General features: G+C 39.3%; 2 protein-coding genes across 2 annotated transcripts in view; both read left to right on the top strand.

The window, feature by feature from the left end:
- CUBN (cubilin) overlaps positions 1-17390 on the top strand; it is a 146040-nt gene extending 128650 nt beyond the window's left edge. Inside the window, exons 59-67 of the mRNA XM_076331626.1 lie at positions 912-1129; positions 10242-10447; positions 11302-11464; positions 11921-12129; positions 12787-12934; positions 13049-13230; positions 14349-14514; positions 16352-16587; positions 16987-17390. Of these exons, the coding sequence (XP_076187741.1) occupies positions 912-1129; positions 10242-10447; positions 11302-11464; positions 11921-12129; positions 12787-12934; positions 13049-13230; positions 14349-14514; positions 16352-16587; positions 16987-17094 (1636 nt within the window). The 3' untranslated portion in view covers positions 17095-17390. The remainder of the gene's footprint in view (positions 1-911; positions 1130-10241; positions 10448-11301; positions 11465-11920; positions 12130-12786; positions 12935-13048; positions 13231-14348; positions 14515-16351; positions 16588-16986) is intronic.
- A 2912-nt stretch (positions 17391-20302) lies between these two features.
- RSU1 (Ras suppressor protein 1) overlaps positions 20303-20581 on the top strand; it is a 116419-nt gene continuing 116140 nt past the window's right edge. Inside the window, exon 1 of the mRNA XM_076331624.1 lies at positions 20303-20346. Within this exon, the coding sequence (XP_076187739.1) occupies positions 20329-20346 (18 nt within the window). The 5' untranslated portion in view covers positions 20303-20328. The remainder of the gene's footprint in view (positions 20347-20581) is intronic.

Raw genomic sequence — 20581 nt, 5'->3', positions numbered from 1 at the left:
AGGTCTCTGATTCCATTTAAAGACAGCTATTATTGACAATTTTCTCTCTATCTTTCCTTTTCCAAGGGGAAAGCTGAACTAAAATGAGAAATGGCTACTGAAGTCCCCTTTATCAACTTCAGGCTCCCTTACATCTTTCTTTGTAACTTGTTATGTGCAAAACATCACCACAATTGTAACTTCCCACTTTGGTTAGGAAGAGGGCTAAGAAATTGTAAAAATGCAGCTCATGCTCTTAGTTAAATTCTGTCAGCCTCTGAGGAGTTATAAGACTCCTGTGAGTTGATATAAGAAAAAAAATAATTCTTTTAGAAGGCTGGTACTCACTTTACAGACCAAGTAATAATACCCACCCGGAAAGAGTATACTTCTGAGTGTGTGCTGTCCTGCCTAAAAGAGGGATATGGCTGCCACAAAATCTTGCCGCTGAGAAATTAAAAGATAGATACATTCTTCTGTCATATATACGCTGATTGTGAATTAAGAGAACATTTCCCAACTAAGTGGAAATGTTGGGAAATAGCTGGGCTGCACTCTGAGCCTGCATTTTATATGCCCCTCACATGCCCAAGGAAATTGCAGGCTGAGCAATTTGCAGAAGTGAGAGAGGGTATGTTTGCACAGGGGAGATCTGCTACTTCACAGAAAGTCGAGGTGTGCTGACAGCTTGCCTTGCAAGAGGCCCAGTGCATGAGGGTCACTATTTCTTTGAGGCTGGTTGGCTGGAATGTTTTGCCATGGAGTTAATAGTTCTGCTTGCTTGTTCCTGAAGAGAAACCTTTTGTGGTATCTGTCTGTGTATGGCTTTGGCTGTTGCTATTACTTGGACCTTTCCTCAAGCACTAAAAACACACATAACACAGGAAAAGAAATGAAAATGTGATACCTAAAGCTCCAAATGCATTTTACAGATTCAACAGCTTCCAGCTTGAAATATCTCCCTCCTGCTACAAAGATTATGTGGCTGTATATGATGGCTCAGACACCCATGCTCCTCTCCTCGGGAAATTCTGTGGCTCAGAACTGCCTCCGAATATTAAGAGCTCCAGTAATAACTTGTTCCTGGTGTTTAACACTGACTTCTTTGGAGCAGACAGGGGATGGAAAGCATCTTTCAGGGAGACCTTAGGTAAGAATATTATCAGGCTCATAACCCCAAGAATCTGCTGGTAAGTAATTTCCTTTGGTGAGGAGTGGTTATGGTCTCACTCACTAGGGGTGCTGAAAGCAGAAGAATGTTTCTGACTTTGTAAAAATTGAGTGAACTAAGCTAAATACTAGGCTTATGGGATCCCTGCATTCCAGCCCTGTTCTGAACTGATTCCTTTTGTTCTTTGCTAACCTTTTCCTGCCTCTCTGAAGGCATAGACAGTTCTTGGGTGACTGAAGGTTTAGCAGCACCCAAAGGCCTCTCTTCTGAAGGAAATCTGGAAATACCCAAGAAGTTTCATTCTTCTGTAGTCAAAGGTTGGTGGTGCACTAAAGATGCCTCCTTTCCATCTACCCTCAATTTCCATTTCCTTGCAGTTCACCTCACACCTTTTTAAATAAAAACTAAAGTATAAAGTTCAGTTAAGATTGGGGTTCCCCCTCAGGCACCACTGTGCTGATCTCTACTGATTTTGGGGATCAATCTGGTTAGATGGCCATAACATAAATGGGGATATTAAGAAGGCACTGGATCTTAAATGTTTTGATGGACACAACAGTCAGGGGCAAAGCTTGATTATTGCCTTAAAAAAAGGTTTAAGCCCAGTAGTGTGTTTTTAAGATCAAGGTATAACAGGAATTTTTTACCTTCTTATAACATCTGAATTGTTTAGGGATGATAAGCAACAAATGATTATTACATGTAAATTGATTTCATGTCATCGCTACTAGTTTCCTGTGTAATTAACTCAGTGTTTTTGTAATCTAGAAAGAAGTAATTGTCCGGTTTACAAAGCTGGAACTCAGATAGATCAGAATGAAAGGCTTTTGTGGCAGAACAAACATAGTCTTCTGCTGAGTCATTGAATCCCCAAGCCCTAGCCAGTGACTTTCTCTGATACAGTCTGAGAAAGTATTTACAGATAAGGAAAATAACTGGTTCTACAGGCTTTGCCAAGAAAAATATTCCCACAGAACCTCAGGGTCATTACTATTATTAACTCTTTCTTTGCTTCATTCTAAGTAATTGCTACAGGAATCTTTTAAGACCACTCTTGTGGACTGTTATTTCAAGTAACATAATGTTGCTTCATGTGTTGCTGTCTTTAAACTGTTAGGTATCAGTTGTCAGAGATCCCCCGCAGCCTGGGTTCGTGTTTCTAGGGTGAGATCATCAGGAACTCCCCAAGCTCGTACTCTTCCTGTTGGCATATAGTCAATTTTTTTAGCCACTGACTTTAGATTTATTTGTGCAACTTGCCAGAGATTCTGCTTAAGCACACAACAGAACACAAGCCAAGCTCTTCAAGTCAGTACCAAGCCTGATTATTTCCTAGAGTGAGGAGAAGCTTTTTATGAATAAACTTTGACATCTATTAGGCTAATTTTTGGAGAGACATTTCTGCAGGCTCCCAAGGAAAGGGAGGTTGTGATGTTGCAGGAGTTACTCAGGAGCAATGGAGTTGCAAGTTCGAAAAGATGGCCATGTGGAGATGTGGGTTGTGTGATGAAGAGCCCATGGTGGTGAGATGCTTAATGGTAGGTCTTCTTTCTCCGCTGTGGGAAACAAGCCACAGGGACTAAACCACACAGCTGTTAGGAAGGATCCTGACAGTCCCATGCTAGTACAGAATGGCCAAAAAGTAGAAAAGTGTATTATAAAAGGAAAACATGAGTCACAGTCCTATAAACTTTTCCAGTTTGACTTGTCTGAAAAATAGAGCCAGGAAAATCTGTGACAAATCTTTGTACTATGAGGTCTAAGATTCTGTTTCAAATGAAAGAGAATAAAACCACGAAGGTCTAAAAGCCTGTTATTCTAAATGGTGCTTTAGAGAAGCTCCCTCATGTCTGTCAAAAGATAAAACCCATGTGGTTTTGTAAAAGTACAAATGCTATCAGATGACAATTAATAATGATAAATCTCTTGGATAAGGAAGATGGTATCTGTAGAGAAACAAGAAGCCTCATTCTCTGTTGGATGACAATGAGCGCATTATTCTGTAGTTACCCTAGGGAAGCACAACTGGATAACGTAATTATTGCTTTCTGTTTAATGTTGTGAGTGACCCTGATTATGTATTGGAAAGAAGCAAGCAGAAACAGTACACTCATTTGTAGCAAACTAAACTATTTCCTTTCCTCACGAGCTCTTCCAATGTCTTTCCTGATCAGGCTTCTCTCAGGGGTACTGCCAAAATCCAGGGTTATCCATTCTCTCTCTTGTGAATTTTATTAGTAGGGAGTCCATCTGATAACCATTGTGGTGGGAGGGAAAAGAGAAGATGAAGTAGAAAACTCACAGAAGCCTAGCAAGACCAACAGTAACCAGGCATTCAAAGAGTTAAACCCTGAAATTTCTGTAGAAAAATGTGCTCTGTTTTAATTAAAACAATTTGTTTACGTCACTGATACTGCACCCACTAGAATATTTAAGGTCCTCCCCCCTAGTCAGAAAAGGGAGACTAACAGAAAGTATGAAATAGTATTAATTTGACTGTACAGCAAACCTTTTTGTCAAATTTCTTTTATTTCACCATGCTACCCCATACGCTGTGCAATATAATGCTAAGTGCACATTTCACAAGCAGCATTCTTTGTCATAATCGACTTTGTGTTATGGTGCATTTGAGGCAGGGGAACATATGGCCCTTGTTGGTGCAGTTCAGATGGTTTATAATTTCACTGTCTCTGCTGCTAAGTTTGGACACTTATTGGCCTCATTTTTGGGATCACTGGACATGCTCTCAGGCTGAGCTGGTGAGCTGGGCTGACTGAAGGATCCCAGCCTGCCCCAAGTGTTAGATTTGTGGAACGAAAGACTCCTCTTACCTTAGTTACCACTGACCTTTTTTCTGCCTTTGTTTTCAGTCTGTAAAATGAGAATTATACCTCCTTTCCACAGCGAGCGTGTGCTCCTCTAGGCAATCAATAAAAGGATGAGAAGAGATAAATCAATACCAGCTTAAGACATTTGGTTACATGAGATGTCCCTGTGAAGGAAGGAAAGCTAAGATCTCTCCCCCGAGAATGAGGTCTGCGTGTACTGAGCTTGTGACTTGGCCAAAGATCTCCTGATTATCTCTCCAGCTCTAAGGGGAGACCTGAGCTCTTCAGTTGACCCTGGCTGGCAGGGACGGAGCCTGCACATACCTCTGCCATCCCTGCTGTGATAGCAGGGACTTTGTGCTTTGGTGATAAATGGAGCTTCTGCTTATTCCCATCCAGCAGTGGGGTGACCCTCTCACCCCAATTTGTGATCCCTCTGAGGCTTATGATATAAAGGCTAAGAAGACATGTAAGGGTTGGGTTTTTTCCTTATTTTTAAGGAGTCAGCAACCCCTGTTGGGAGATGTAGCTATGACCTTATTAACAGCGCATCATTTTCGCTTGGCAGTTTTCTGTGCTCGTGTACATAACCCCATTGTGTCAGTAATGAAAAATATATCGCATTCTAAACCATTGGAGAAGGGTCTAGGAGTTTTCTGAAAGGCAGGTCTGCTCATGGGGGCTGCCTGAGGAAGCCACATGAATTTACAAGAAGCAAAGTGCTACACGTGGTTAGATAAGTGGGTTGAGTCAGAAAGCTCTTCCTGAGCTTTCTTCATACAATACAGGCAAAACTGAAATGGAGTTGGGACAGTGGGGAAGGTGGGATGGAAGACGGCAGGAAGACTGCTTGCTTTTTCTCTACAGCCCTAAATCCTGCTCAACTTCAAGCTGTAGCCAGCTCTTTCCCCTCCCCTTTTTTATACTATCTCTTATGAGCATGCAGGAGAAATTCACATTTATACTTTGTGAAAAAGCACTGTGGTGTACTGTATTAATAACAATATCATCCCTTGTTTGCATTACCTTGGGGCTTATGAGCTCATGGGCCGCAATTCCACTGTGCTAGGCACTGCACAGGCAGAATAAAGCAACAATCCTCTGACACAAAGAGATTATGATTTAAACACAAGACGAGGAAAACCAGATGGATATAGACAGGCAAGAAGAATAGGGTGGCAGCAATGAGAAAATTAGTGATGTAGGCTCTAAGGCAGAAGAAACGTCTCCAAAACCTTTGGCAGCCATTAGACTGTTGGAATATGAAGTCCTTAAACACCCTGTCCTCTGCATTGTCCTCAGTTTGCCCAGTTTTTCCCTCCAGGATCCCTCCGTCCTTTTATTCAAATGAGCATTTCTATTGAATGAATATTAATCATTTTACATAGGAAAAAAAAATCATAAACTAGTAGAGTTTAGAAGAAAAACGGTTGGAAAAAGGAATCTTCCCTGATATACCATAAAAATGCATTAATAGGCAATTTACACAAATAAATTAGTATGCATATCATAGAAATAGATGATAATCTCTATGCTTTTCTTCCTGACAAAATGATCTGTAACTTACCTGATAAATCACCCAGAGGTATCTGCCTTCCCTTATTCGATTAGCTGTGTATTGAATTACTTGTTTCCTGTTTGGAACACAATATGCTAAGTGTCTATCACTAATGGGTTTACTGTTATGCTCTCCCCTAATGAAATTAAAGTGTACTTTTAAAAAATGGATCCAGTAGAACTTTCACAGCATTTTTATGCTATTTTATTTTATCAACAAAAAAATTTGCTTAATATAGTTTTAAGTCCAGTTCTGCCCTGCAGACTGAAAGCTTGGCTTACTCTATGTTCAGTTTCTAGGTGCAGATTTTCAGCAGTGCTCAGCATGCACAGTTGCTGCGGAGTTTTTTTGGATTGCTCGGAATTGCTGAAAAAAACACCAGTTCTGAATGGGCAATATAAGGTGTAAACTGTTGGTTTGGTTACTCTATTGCATAGGTCAGGGTTAGGTGTTCTTTTGTGACTCATTTCTAAATCCTTACACCACCAGCAGTAATTCATTGCACTGATCTATGTAAATAATGTTAGCACCTGCTGTAGGTGGCACCAGGCACCTGTACTGACAACAGCAGTTATGGCCTGTTAAGTGGGAAAGGACTCAGCACAGCTGAATCTCAGGTTTCCTGCAAATTTTTCTCCCTCCAACAAAAATATCTTAGAAGAACGTGTCCTTGACTGTGGCATGTGAATGCTGTTGCGTTTTCTCATGCCTTTGGAAAAGCAGCAGTGCCTGGCAGAGATTTCACAGCCCATTAGGACCGGTTTCCAGTGATGTATCTCAAGATATCCAACCTGGACTTAGAGCCTGGTGCTGCAGAGGGTCTAGCTGAGAAGCAAATTGCTTGAAACTCACAAGTCTTCTTGCAAAAATTTCTTTGGGCTTTTGGTTCACACAATTTTTTACCAAATATATAACACATTAATATTACACATTTCGGATTCATTACATTGTCATGGCTTAACTATGATTAGCTTAATCTATTAAAATAATGAATAAATCGTGGCTAATAATATTTTTTCTTGATCTTATTATAGTCTATGAAAATAAGAACATCCATAACAAGCTCAGAATATATGTTCATAAGTCACAATTCCTAGACTGTTTCTAAATGTATTTGGGGGCTCAAATATAAAAATATGCATCAGTGTGAAATCTGACTAAATTTAGAAAGCACTTGCAGTGTTGAAATACATCTCTTCAATCTCTGAAAAGAATACAACTGTTGAGCTAAGGGATAGTCTACAAATGCCTCTCAGAAATGTCAATTATTTAATGTCTGTAACATTTCTTCTCCCAAAGCAAAATAAATAGAACTGGTTTGCATACTCAAACTGAACAGACAAGAAAAGAGGTAGACTTTTAAATAAGAAATTTCTGACTGATCTGAAAAAATGAGGTTGAAAATAATTTTCAGAAACAGTGATTAAACATAACTTTGTAGGTGACTAAACAGTTGTCGTGGTTTAACCTCAGCTGGCCACTGAGCGAGTGGCTGTGCTTCAAAGGCAGGCAGCTTCAAAGATTCATCTTCATCTTCGGTCCATATCTAGAGGATGTAACTCTTAACAGGAAACATGTGCTTACTCTCTGCTGTAATTATTTTTATTTGCCATAGGGAACCTTCAGTTCCTTCTTTTCTGAATGGTCCTTCAGCCTTTTAGTTTCATTAATGCTTCCCACCAAAAGCAATTAGTGATGACAGTGTGTGCCCTATTTCTTCTGATAGTTTGTGTTCTCTGGCAAGCTGTTTATGAGGAGGACAAGATTGCAATCTGATTTATGATGATCTTATGATTTTTATTTTAAACAAGAAACTGGAGACTGAAACAACACAGTAAACCATGTAGTCAATCCATCTGCCCACACACAAATTGTTCTATAAGGTACATTTCTCCTTATTTTTATCAAGTTCAGCTTTTACTATCTAGGAGGCTATTCTACAAATTAACAGACTTCTTAGTCTCACATTTTGCCTAAATTTTAGCTAAAATTTTCCTGGCTGTGTTAGCCAACGATAAATATCATTCCATCAGTGATCACTAGCAGACTGGATGGCTACTATTTGGCCTTCTATTCAGAAGTGGTGCTGATTTTTAAAACGATGAGTTGTGTCCTGGCTAAAATGCAGTGCAATAGTGTTTCTCTCAGGGTGAGTTCCCTCCTGTTAAGCGGTTGGTTCTTCATTTACCTGTGGGTGTTCCCTAGATCTACACAGCTGCACTATTCTGTAACTTTTAGTGGCTGCAATCAGATGTAACGTTGATTAGTACTGAAAAACACCAAGATAGATAAATTTTTCAACAAGGGCTGCTCTTTATTTGGCTTGATGCAAGGCTACTTGATATCTAGTTGGCTTCCAGTCTAGCCATTATTTATAACGTACTGTCCTGTAAGCATTTGACTCAACCACGGCTGAGCAGGCTAAGCATTGTGAAAGCTAATGATGAAACCTCATCTTTACTAACTGTAAATCATACTCTGAGTTATTTATCTCCCCTTAGATGCTACTACTGGGTACGCTAGCTAGAAATAATTTTCTGATAATGAGGATTTCGCCTGTTTCTCTCTCTGTCAGGTCCATCTTATGTGCTGTACACACACATAGCTTACCCACATCTGTCTCTTTTGTCATCTGAGCTGTCTTTACAGCTGCACAGCTAGCAGTGAAATGCACCATTCCAAAGGTCCAGACATTTGATATCCAAAAAAAAGGACAATCCAACAGCACTGAGAGCTTTCCTGTTGCATGGCTCTGTGGCAATTCCCTGATTCCAGTTGCAATGGTCTGACTGGCATCTCTGCAACTCTAACCCTGAAAAGGGTGAAGGGGAGCTTTGTAAGGTCTCTGACCCGTATATCACTACAGCCTCAATATTGCAGGGCTGGATGCTCAGACTATGATCTATGCCTAATGATTATGCTTAATGTTATGTTTAGTACATGGTGTCTGAAATGCTGATCAGGAAGTGGCTCCAATGAGTTGTTTCAGGGGGACTGAATAAATCATGCAGAAGGGTGAACCCAGAGAAAAATATAGCAAAACTGCCCTCTTAGGGCCCAGGCACCCTCCTGTCTGATATTTTCCTCCTTCCTAGATTATTTGTAAGAACGTGATTTATTGCTCGCATTTTCCCCACTGTTGTTCTCGGCTTCTGCAGTGGCATTGGAATGAATGCTAACAGTTTTCCAAGTTTCTGACTTCATTAACAGCCCACAAAACTGGACTAGAGTCTATTAATTCCTGACTTTTTCCCTTTGTAATAAGTTTCTTCTGTTCACTTTTAGCTATAGCAAAAGCTTAAATCTCATGTTATTAAGACTTTGGTTTTAAGCAAACTTCTTTTTAGGGTGGGGTTTTTCCGGCTTTGGTTAGTAGAGCAGGATGACATTTAGCCTTAGTCACTCTGGTTTAACCATTACAGTCCTGCAAGACGGGGCTGTCTCCAACCCCGGGTTACTGACACAATCCTGATACTTGGATGCTGATTTTTCACCAGACTGATCTTTCGTAACACTGTAGCTCAAGTAGAGCGCAGTTTTATATGACTGGAAATATATCAGTGTGTCAAGGTTAAGTCACTGCATGTCAGCCAGACGGGCATATTTTACGCACGCAGATGAAATTCTGAAACTCCACTCATGTTGCTTAGCCACAGCTGTAGCTTCTTTTATTATCTAATTCTCCTAAAAGTATTTGCTGTGGGAGACAGCAGGCTGCTAAGAGTTACTGCTTTGCTCTGTGCAGTTTACAAAAACCCTCTTAGACTCAAAAGCAAGAGTATGAACCATACTTTATTTGAATTCCTGAATTAAGTAAGTGGCCAGGAAACCCCATAGAGACTGGGGAAGGAAGCATAAAGTAAATAAATTGATCAGATTTGCTAGCCCAGTCCAACCTCTGGAAATCAAACTATAAAAAAAAGAGAAGTAACAAAAAAAATCCCTTCAGATATTCTGTATTTTTTGCTTGTTTGTAATTAGACACAATAAAAGGGTTCTGATCTTCTAATAACTGCTTTTCTCCAAAAGTGATTTTTTTCAATGTGACTGAAAACATTATAGGGTTCAAATTTCCACAGCGAGTAACTACGGTAAGGGACTTAGCTCTGTACATGGGATCCAAATGAAAAGCAGACTGCTTTTCAGAGGGGTTGTAAGTTCCCACCACGCAAAACGCTTCCAGAAGTAAGTCCCTTTTAGCTAGATTCCTGAATACGAGTCTGGGTCCCAGTGTTAGGCTGCCAAATTCAATCCCCCCAGAACGAGGTCGTATTGCCAAAATAAGCAACTTAATTTTTAGCTAGATTTTCAAAGCCAACAACCCAGTGCCCCCTACTGTCCAAGTACTCTTACTAGGAGGTAAGAATTACATTGAAAGGCCTTCTAACCACTGTTCTATCTAATTTCTGTCCTCTGTCTTCTTACAGTCCCTTTTAAAAAATCTGTTGCTACATTTTCAAAGTGGATACTGATTTTATATTCAACAGAAGACATGAGCCTGTCTTAATTCACTCTGCCAAATCTAATGGTGATTCATATCTATCTAACGCTGTTTGTGTTGAAAGCCTTTTAATCATTCAGATAGTCCTTGAGAGAGGACAGTAAAATTCTGTAGCACAGAAAAAGCTGCTGGCTTGACATTAAAGATCTGAAGATTAAATAAATGCCAGGAATTGCTTTTAAAAGGCTTCTGCTTCTTCAACAGGACCTCAGAATGGCTGTGGTGGTTACTTGACAAATTCAGCTTATAGCTTTGGCTCTCCAGTCTCCAATGTGACCAGAAGATATGAGAAAAATCTGGACTGTGTATGGATCATAACTGCACCTGTGAACAAACTGATCAACCTCACCTTCACTTCATTCATGCTTGAAGCACAGTCTGTTCAGGCTTGCCGATATGATTATGTCCAAGTAAGATAGCTACGTATTTTAACAAGAATGTATCAGTGAGATAGAATGCATTATCCTCTCCATGAGGCTAAAACTTAATTAATAGAAAATGGTCTTATGAAGAAATTAAATTGCTTAATATAATTACTATTTTTTCATTGGGTTAGATTACTACCCCAGATGACATCCTGTCTTTTTGGAAACCAATAAGAGTTTTAACATTGTTATGGGGTCACACTTCTGGTCTTAGACTGCCTATATAAATGAATATTTATTTCACAGAATAGAAACAAAACAAAACTCAAGCACGTCAAAAGTAAACTTGCAGATTCATTATCATACACAGTTGCTTGAAAGGACTTTAATTTATTAAATTTTGAATACGTAAGTCTTGATGCTCAATGCTCACCTGTGAAAGCTATTTTCTTGGAGATGACATAGGATAGCAGAATGCTGCTAAACAAGATCCACCAAGGAGTGTTATAGATCCTGTTGAGCACTAGAGGTGCTCAATGAAACTCGGAATGAATTCTACATTTTGGTGAATAAAATCTACCTTTCTCATTGAAAAGTGCTTTGAGATTACATATAAAAAAGAAGTCAGAATGCCAAATTAAAATAGAATAAATTTTTTATAGATTTGCTGAGATGGGACCAGAATGTTCCATAATGAGATTTGCACTGTCCAACAGAATTAGTTAATATGGCAGTGAATAATTATAGTCATCAAGAACATCCAGTTAAAGCACAAGAGCACCTGCTGTGCTTTCAAGTAAAAGAAACTGTAATGTCAGGAGGAGTCAGAGAATTTTGTTTCTATTTATTTGTTTGTTGTGCCTAACCTATTAGTGGCTTGTATACATTTCTTCTTTCAGCTTTATGATGGGGATAACGAAAATGCCAATTTAGTTGGCACATTCTGTGGATCTACAGTGCCAGCTCCTTTTCTTTCTACGCGTAATTCCTTGACTGTGAAATTTATCACAGACAATTCTGTGGAAAAGGAGGGTTTCAATGCTACCTACGCCACAGTGGATCGTAAGTATCCATATATATGTAAGCATATATATTGTTGTGACTTTTCTGTGGAAATACATATTTAAATAATAAATCATCAAAATTTGTTCTAGATACAGGGCTTAGGAAGGGGCAAAGACAGCATCTACAAGCAAGCTAAAAGCAGCACTGCTAGACCCCAGTGCAATTCTCTTCGGTCTTGACTGGTTGTGGGGTGGCTGTCAGTCTGGAGTGCGAAACAGGAACACTCACAGACTGTTAACAAATATGCTGATATTATAGCGAACAAACATTTATTTGAGTTTTATGACATCCACTGACACAGCATAAGCATGTATTTTACTTAATTTTTTTTTCTTCTAGAGAGTCACAAGTAAATACAAAAGTATATTGTCCAGTGTAGTTTTGCTCAATAAATACTTTTCCCTAGTTGGAAAAGTTTTCACTCTATGATGCATTTATTACTGTTTTACACAGGACTATGTGGAGGAGTATATAATGCAACTTCTACATCCCTGACTGCAACGTCTCCTAACTTCCCAAATGAATATCCACCATTTACTCTCTGTACTTGGGTCATTGATGCCCCTCCGCAGCAGCAGGTCAGGGTGGTGGTAGAGGCTTTCCACCTCCATTCCAGCCAGGACTGCTCTCAGAACTACCTAGAGCTCCAGGACTCGCCAACAGTAAGAAATTTACAGTTGATACCGTTCCCCATTCACATTCAGCTCCCTTCGCTCTTTGTAAAGAGAGGAGAAACCCACCATTTGGTAATAGATTTATTGATGATTCTGTGTGAGGGGCACATCCAAAGCATTACGCGCTGTGCCCCACTTAAGGTGTGTTAACTGGTATGCAGGCTACATGGAAGGACACTATACACACATTGAATTAGACCTGGTAAGTGTGACACAATTTTTCACAGTTGCATCAAGTAACAGAGCTGCCAAACTTAACACCCAGAAAATAACTGCCCAACAGCAAGTTTTCATAAACTAATTGTACTTCCTCCCATCCAAGAACCACAATAAAAATGACTATTCATGCCAAGAAGAGTGTTTGTAAAAAGCACCAGAAAAAAACCCTGTCCTTTGTATTATATTATTCTAAACCTTCTTTCATTGTTTCTTATTTTAGCATGAAAATACCTGTTACATTTGATTTGTTTCTCATAATAATTGAACACAAAATGTTGAGACATTATTAAGTGATTTCCATGAGAACTTTAAAATGCGATTGCATAGCTGGTATAGAAAGTGTTGAGAGATTTATTCATCTCAAGTTCAGTAAGTAGCAAACTGAATTATATCATTAAGTAACTTGTGACATGTATTGAATTCCAGCACAGCCAAGGATCAGTCCATAGATTCTGTGGCACTGAAACTTTTCCAGTCCCTGAATTTTATTCTTACGATCGCACTGCCATCGTGACTTTCAAATCAGATGAATATATGATTAATAATGGAGTCAGATTTACCTATCAAGCTACAGGTAAGCTTGAAGAAATGTCTAAAAAATCTACCTACCTTTCTCTTTGTTTATTCCATACTGTGAAAAGCAATACGGAGATCTGAAATGCTTACGTTTCTCGTTTTCTGTCTCAAGGTTGCAGCAGAGAGTATAACCAGCCATTTGGTTACCTGAAGAGCCCTGGCTGGCCTGGTCGTCACCCCAATAATATGGACTGTTCTATCATTCTACAAGCTCCCCAGAATCACACAATTTCTCTCTTTTTCCATGCTTTCAGTTTGGAAGACAGCATCCAGTGTTCACATGATTTCCTAGAGGTATCAAGCAAGTATACATATTTTGTGGGCCCGTGTCAAAATCTGCTGAATTTAAAGGATATTAATAAGTTTGGATCAAGTCTGAGCTGAACTGACATCAGGGACTAATTTATTGCTACAGTTTTATGGTGAAAGGTACTCAGACGTTAGAGTAAGAGATTGAACAATACACACTATAGTAAGTCCAAAACCAATTAATAAATAGTTTCATTATCAGCTAACTCATCTTTACCTAGCTCTTGTTGATGTTACCCAGTTAACAGAGCAAGCCGGGATAGTTTTCATCCGATATCAGCATCTGTGCATGAACAGAAAGCCATAAATCTGAGTGCTTTCGTTCCAGCAGTAGATTCCATCTGCTTGATATTTTTCTTAAAAAGAATGTTTTTTTTCTAAAAAAGCATTTTTTCTTTAAAAAATAAAAGGAGCTCTAGTAACAAGTGTAGGCTACTTGCAGAGGTACTTTGTGTCAATAAAAAGCATATTCTCCTAGACAATCCTCACTCTGTCCTTTCACAGTTGTTGAAGGTTTCCCTATTCACTGGTCAGATGACAAAAATTAGATGTCTGTGGCAGAATCATTATTTAGTTTTCCTTTCATATCCTCTTTACTGTCTCAAGAAATGGATCTAAGCACCAGCATTATTTGAGCTCAGAAAAAAATCAGATTAAATCTGAGCTATGTAATATGATCTGTGTCTTAATGTGACCAGGGAAAAGAGGGGTCTGCAGGGTAAAGAATTAATCTTTTCATCTGGAATATTAACATTTCTTATGAAAAGTAAAACATGGGCTTGAATTGCAAAAGCACATCTTAGCTACTAATTGAGTAATTTTTTCAGTCAGGAGATGTACCACAGAATAAAACTTAGCTACCTGTTTCTGGTGATACTTGTTCTGTGCAATTACTTACAGAACTTAGACAGACTGGTTAATGGTCTCTTTTTCCTTCTATAGAGGAATATATAGTAGGAAAAATAACAGTATTAAAATGACAATTATGGTATGCATGCAAGTCACTACATAGTTTGTGCTGTGCTTGTATCACTGCATAATCATACTGGTGTATAACTGGCATAGGGATTTAATGTTGACAATGTTTCTTGTGTCCCTTGAAGGTCAGAAATGGGAGTGATGTGCAATCACCACTACTTGGCAGGTTCTGTGGAAACACTGTGCCCAGTCCCATCTTCCCCCAAAATCATGTTGTCTACCTTCGTTTCAAGAGTGATTTTTCAGGGGCTCATGATGGATATGAAATTACTTGGACTTCATCATCAAGTGGTAAGGCTGTAATTACGAAGTAACTCCACTTAGCAATTGTACATAGAGGGAAAATACAGCCTGCTCAGTTTGGGCCCTGCCTCATCAACACTTAAGACCTTCCCAAGCACCCATAGTCCACCCTATTCAGTCACTGGAGAAGAGGTAGTTGTTCCTGAAGACCAGTGGGTGAGATCCATTTTATGTGACGGAAGCAATTCCCTCTCTCTAATGTTGACTTTAGCAACCTCAGAGGATATAGTCCACTTAAGATGAAGATCTAGCTCCTTCACCGAGAGGTCAGAAAATATCAGGAACATCTATCTTTGGACCCACAGAGTGGTGGTGGTGGTGACTCAGCCTACTCCATTAATAGTCCAGTCATGATATGCCCTAGGATCTAGGCACTGCTAAGCCTGAAGAGGACTGAAATTTGCCCCAAGAAAATAACCTAACTATAATGCTGTGTAGTGACTGTATCATAGACACATTCATAAATGGCTTATGAAATGGCAGTGAATAGCTGGGTAATAGTTTGTTCATGACACTAAGTTACTGGAAGTAGGAAAGCTCATGGCCAGCTGAAAAGCACTGCAGAATAACCTTACAGTATTGAGTGGCTTGGTAATGAAAAGGCAGATAAAGTTCAGTGTAGGAAAGTGTTGATGAAGAACATGGGCAAAAAAAGACAATCCTAACTTTGCTTACAAAAATATGGGCTCTGAGTTGACTTACTAGTCAGCAACAAGATCTTGGGGGTAAAATAGTCCCATGAAAACAAGAGCTCACTGCTCACTAATAGTCAAGTAGGCTTCCACAATGCTAGGAATCGTTGGGAAAGGAAGAGAGAACAAACAGACAGCCACTGTATAAATCCATAGTTCACATAAAATTGAATTATATGCACAGTTTTGGTCTCCTCCTCTTACAAAGAATCCGGTATAACTAAGGGCTCAACATAAAAAATGGCTTCTGTATGAGGTATGCTGAAACTTTTTAATCTGGTTAAGGAACTACTGAGGTCTATGAAATTCAGTGATATCGGATGATAAAAAGTGATCAACTGTTCATTGACTTTTCCCATGGAAGAACTAGAGGCCATCAGATAAAGCCAGGAGGTGGTAGGTTCAAACCAAACCAAACCAAACAGTTCTTCACACAGTATGCAGTTAAGCTATGGAGCTCCTTCCCATAGGATGCTACAAATTTACATGGATTCGAGGGCTACCTGAATAAGTTCATGAAAGACATCTGATAAAGACTATTAAATACAAAGATGCCATCTTTGAGCTGTGAGCTGAAAATTCTTGGAGACTGTGGAGTAATCTGGGGCATGATCTGCACATGCTTACTCTTACTCTATAAACTTGCATTTCTCCCAGGGCATCTGCTTCTGCCCACTGTTGGAGACTGAATTTTGGTATAAATGGCCTTTAGTTTACTTACTATGACTATTTTCTCTGAGTTGTTCCCTGTATTTGTCTATCAGATGAGCATTCACTGCTTTTCATTCCAAAGAACAGCCAAAGAGAATTTGTCTCTAGTTGAGTAGTTGGGAACTGAACTGACCAAGGCACGGACTTAAGACTTTGGTTCCTGTTTCAAAGAGTTTTTGGGGTTTTGATTTTTAATGTCCAGTGATGGTCTCATGCCCGTTGCATATTCTTCTCAGGCTGCTGAAGCTAGAGCCTCAGTTTTGTCTCTTATTGGAATAATGCTTTTACCCACATTCATTGTTCCAGCTCCCAGAGTCTCTCTGGTTTTCAGTGCTACTACTAATACTGTACTAATGTACTACATCATGTAGTTATCTTGTGAAACTAAGCCTTCTAAGCTAATTAACAGTGTCTGTTTCCAGGATGCGGAGGAACATTATACGGCAGCACTGGCTCATTTGCTAGTCCCAGCTACCCTGCAACTTACCACAACAACACTGACTGTGAGTGGGCCATTACTGTGCCCAAGGGACGAATTGTCACAGTGAACTTTGATTTCATCAGCATCGATGACCCAGGGGATTGCAGTAGCAACTATCTGATCCTTTACAACGGGCCAGATGCCAGCTATCCCCCAGCCGGGCCGTACTGTGGGATGGTATGTATTCCCTACTGTCTGTAACCCTGTAAGTGGTTAAAATGTGTATCTTTACTGTTGCCTGTTTAGGATTGTTTCCCCAGTTCTGGCATGAATTCCATACAGATGAGTGGAAGTGAAGGCATAAGGTGTGTGTGGCACCTTAGAAGCCTTCCAATGCAGACCGTACAGTGACATCTAGTGGGAGGCATCATCAAGCTATTTTGCTCTGTATTTAGTTGTATCTGTGATTTAAACATTTGTAGTACCCTGAGGTAGAAATGCAAAAGCAGTATCTAGCACAGACCTGAGGTCCCTTCCAAACTCTGATCCGATTTGTGCCTCAGTTTTAACTCTCTGACTGGCTTTTCCAAAGGATCTTGGTGTTCTATTTTTCATTTTTCTTGTCTTTACTTTTAGGATACAAACATCTCTCCATTTACTGCTACATCTCATCAAGTCTATATAAAATTTCATGCTGAATATGTGACTTTACCATCAGGATTCCAGTTAAGCTGGAGGAGCTAGAACACTGTTTAGGAGAAATGTATTACTGTTCCTTGCTCTACTGAAGAGACTTTTGATCATAAAATAAGTTTGAAATCCGGTTATGATAATTGCAACTGAAGTAAGGCCTTTTAAAAATTACTGTAAGAAGTGTAGCTGTTACGAATTTAGAGTTCTGTCAGAAAACTGTGATCTCCCATTGCACTGAAAATAAACTATTATCTACCCAAGAGTGAAAATCAGGTTATGCTCGTTTTTGAAACATATTTTTTATATTCTTCTACATAATTTCAAACACTTTGAGTAAATATGCCAAAAAAAGTTTTACATCTAATGCTATAGGAAGTGAATTAGCCAGGATAAAACATAAACACAAAATATTCAACATGAAGTTGACAAGAGGAGCTAAGATATGAAGTTGTCTTTAATTAGTTCTATAGAGTTATGTGGTTTTGTCCGAAGCATCTTTGAAAGCGTTACCTAAATTTATATTCAAACTACAATAAAATCAGACATTGCTAAAAAATGGCCCCTGTCCTACTACCATTTACACAGATAACTTTGCTGAAGAACTTTCTGTAATACTGTGGATTGGGTATAAGAACCTGGCTCAGTAAGTGCTCAAGCATTCACTGAAGTTTAACACAGTGAGGACGTGCTGTGGTACTAAATCTTAACCACATCAAGAAGCAACATCAGGATCATGTTCAATATACACATATACCTGTGATTATATTTATTGAGTTGTATCTTTAAGCTTAAAAATCTATTTTACAACTGACTTTATGAAAAACTTGTGAGATTTTTAGTTACCAATTCACCTTCCTAGTCAACTTGTAGGCAACTTCCTAGACATTTGTAAAACAGGTGTAACTTCAGAATAGGGCAGACATAAAAATATCAGTTGGCTTGTGACTAGAACTAGTTTGTTCTTTCCCGAGGCTAGCACACATCATACATAAAAAATGTTGTTGGCGGGGTATACAGAGGACACTGATTCCCACCATGAAACATTTTTTGTCACAACCCAGAACGAATGACCAATTCCTTTCCCAAATGTCACCTGTGATGGACAGGCAAGAGGAATTTACATCGCAGCAGAGGAACATGGGCCTTATCAGAACTCTCACTTCGTAACTATTACAAAGAGTCAGTCACAGTGAAAGTAATTCCTTAACATGATTGTTGCAATAATTAATTATGAAATGACATTAAAGTGTTAATGGCAGTTCTAACAAAATGTCAGAACTCTCTGAAGATTTCCCAGTGAATGCCAAAAAAGCCATCATTCCACAAACATACAAAACTTTATAGCAGCTGAGAAGCCATCCTGGTTAAAAGAAAATGTAGAAAACACAAAACAGACAAAAAAGGCAAAAAGGTAGATGGCAAGCTATAAAATACAACTCAAAATGATCTGGTAATAAGTTAGAAAGGGAGAAACCTATGAACTCCCACTGGCCAATAGAATTAGACGTAAGCCAGCATTTTAGAATCGTCCAAGCACCAAGAAAAACTTAGCCTATGTACAGGTGATACTCCTGCTAACATGCTGAAGTATAACATGGAAAAAGGAGAAATATCTGTATTTGGATCAAACTAGGAGACATCTATGTTCTACTGAGCTGCTGGCAGAACAGAAAGTTCCTCTAATAAGGGAAGACGTAAAAGACCATATAGTCAAACTAAACATTTTCAGATTACTGGCCCAGAAAACTTTTGCTCAGAGTCCACGCCAAACTGATTTCATATTAGCAATCAAAGGACGATACAATCTTTGTCCATAAAATTTATTAAAAAGCTCATAAAGGGGATAGCAAGCAGTAAAGAAAACAAAGTCATCTGAACTACCTGGAGATAAAGCTACAAAACAAGCTCTGAAGATAGCAGTGTGTAAGACACTGTAAGTACAATCAAGCGTGGCTTCGGCTGTTTGCCTGCAGAGATCAGGAGAACTTTATTTCTTCCTTGTGGACGGCTGCATCACCAGGCTTTGTGAGCGCCGATTGTGGTTTTGACCTTCCTATGAATCACCGTGGATTTGGTGCAGTTGGTGCAGGGCAGAGAATCCCCTCAAGATCTGGCTGCTGTCTCTTGCTGCTAGGTGGTGGTCATGGAAGCATCAGATTTTAGGCAAGAATCATCTTGGCAAGAACATTGTCATTTTCTGCATTTCACCAGCCTGGAGCACAGCTCAGCTCGAAGCCACAGGTGAAAGGGAAGGGCACGTCTCCCCCAAACAGCTCCCGGCCACTGCAGGTACTGCTCTGCAGTACGTTCATTTCTCTTGTTAAAACTGGATCACGCCCTGATGGACAATGAGTTCTCAGGTTAAACCTTGGCCTTGTCAGGAGTATGACAGAGCATAAACCGACAAACAATAGAAACCTGTATATGGTTTTAATGAATGAAGTTAATTAGTGGCTTTTTGAGACTGGTATCGGCCACACATCATACAGTTTATGGACGCAAAGTTGAGTTCCCTGAGGACACCCCTGTCCCCTGTGCTCGCCGCGCTGAGGCTGGCCTACTGTTGACTTAGTGAATAGTATGTAGATGGGATCTGGTGACCTGCGACATGCATGAGGCCGTTCCGGTAACACAACCTTTGGCCTTAAGCTCTAGAGGGGAACTGCAGTTAAACTGATGAGTTTGCTGAAATCTGTACTTCAAAAAGATTCATTTCACTAAGAGAAAAAGCATGTTTCACTTTAAAGCAGATAAATGTTTTCGGACATTTTTTGATACGATAAATACTTGCTCTTGGCATGACTTTCTGTCACAATGTCAAATTTTACGGCATCATTGAACTTCTGCAGAATAAAAGACTATAGAGCACTAGGAATGGGAGGAAGAGAAATTGGTAAGATTTTTTTTTTAATCTAACAGTAACTAATGCTTGGTGCATCTTTAAATGTTACAAATACTTCATACCTGTGCAGAATTTTATTTAGAAATGAGTAAAATGCATGAGGTTCTCTAGATAAAAATGAAAGTCCAGCAGAGAATTTGTGCTCTTGAAGACTGTTGAATGAAGCTGCTGGTACAAGGTTCAATTGATCTAGCCCAACTGACTCTAGCCAAAAATAGTCAAAGTCTAAAATTAGAGTAAATTATCAAACCCATTCTTTAAAAAAACAGGAACAAAGTAACCCACTGCTGTCCTCTAGCATTTTATATGAGGAACCACAACAGAAATACCACTGCAGAAGTATTAAAGTGGAGGTCCTTAGAGGAGAGAGCTGGTGCTAAGCCATGTTTCTGCCTTGCAAGGTAAGGAGTCATTTAAAACACTTGCTTTAAAATGAATGCACAGGAAAAGCAAACAGGAACAACTAAACAGATAATTTAAAAAGAATTACTCCATGAAACTTCTATGTGTTTTTGCAGTGTACAATTCAAAAGACAAAATCTGTGTTTAATAAGATTTATGGCTTCATCTCACAAAACCGGCATGAATATCTTTGCTTTTATGTCTGTGCACATTGCCGTCTATTTTATAAATAAT

Source organism: Aptenodytes patagonicus, chromosome 2 (assembly GCF_965638725.1).
Source record: "Aptenodytes patagonicus chromosome 2, bAptPat1.pri.cur, whole genome shotgun sequence".
Taxonomy (NCBI): Eukaryota; Metazoa; Chordata; class Aves; order Sphenisciformes; family Spheniscidae; genus Aptenodytes; species Aptenodytes patagonicus.
Note: the sequence above shows the minus strand (reverse complement) of the source record. Positions and strands in the feature narration are given on the sequence as shown.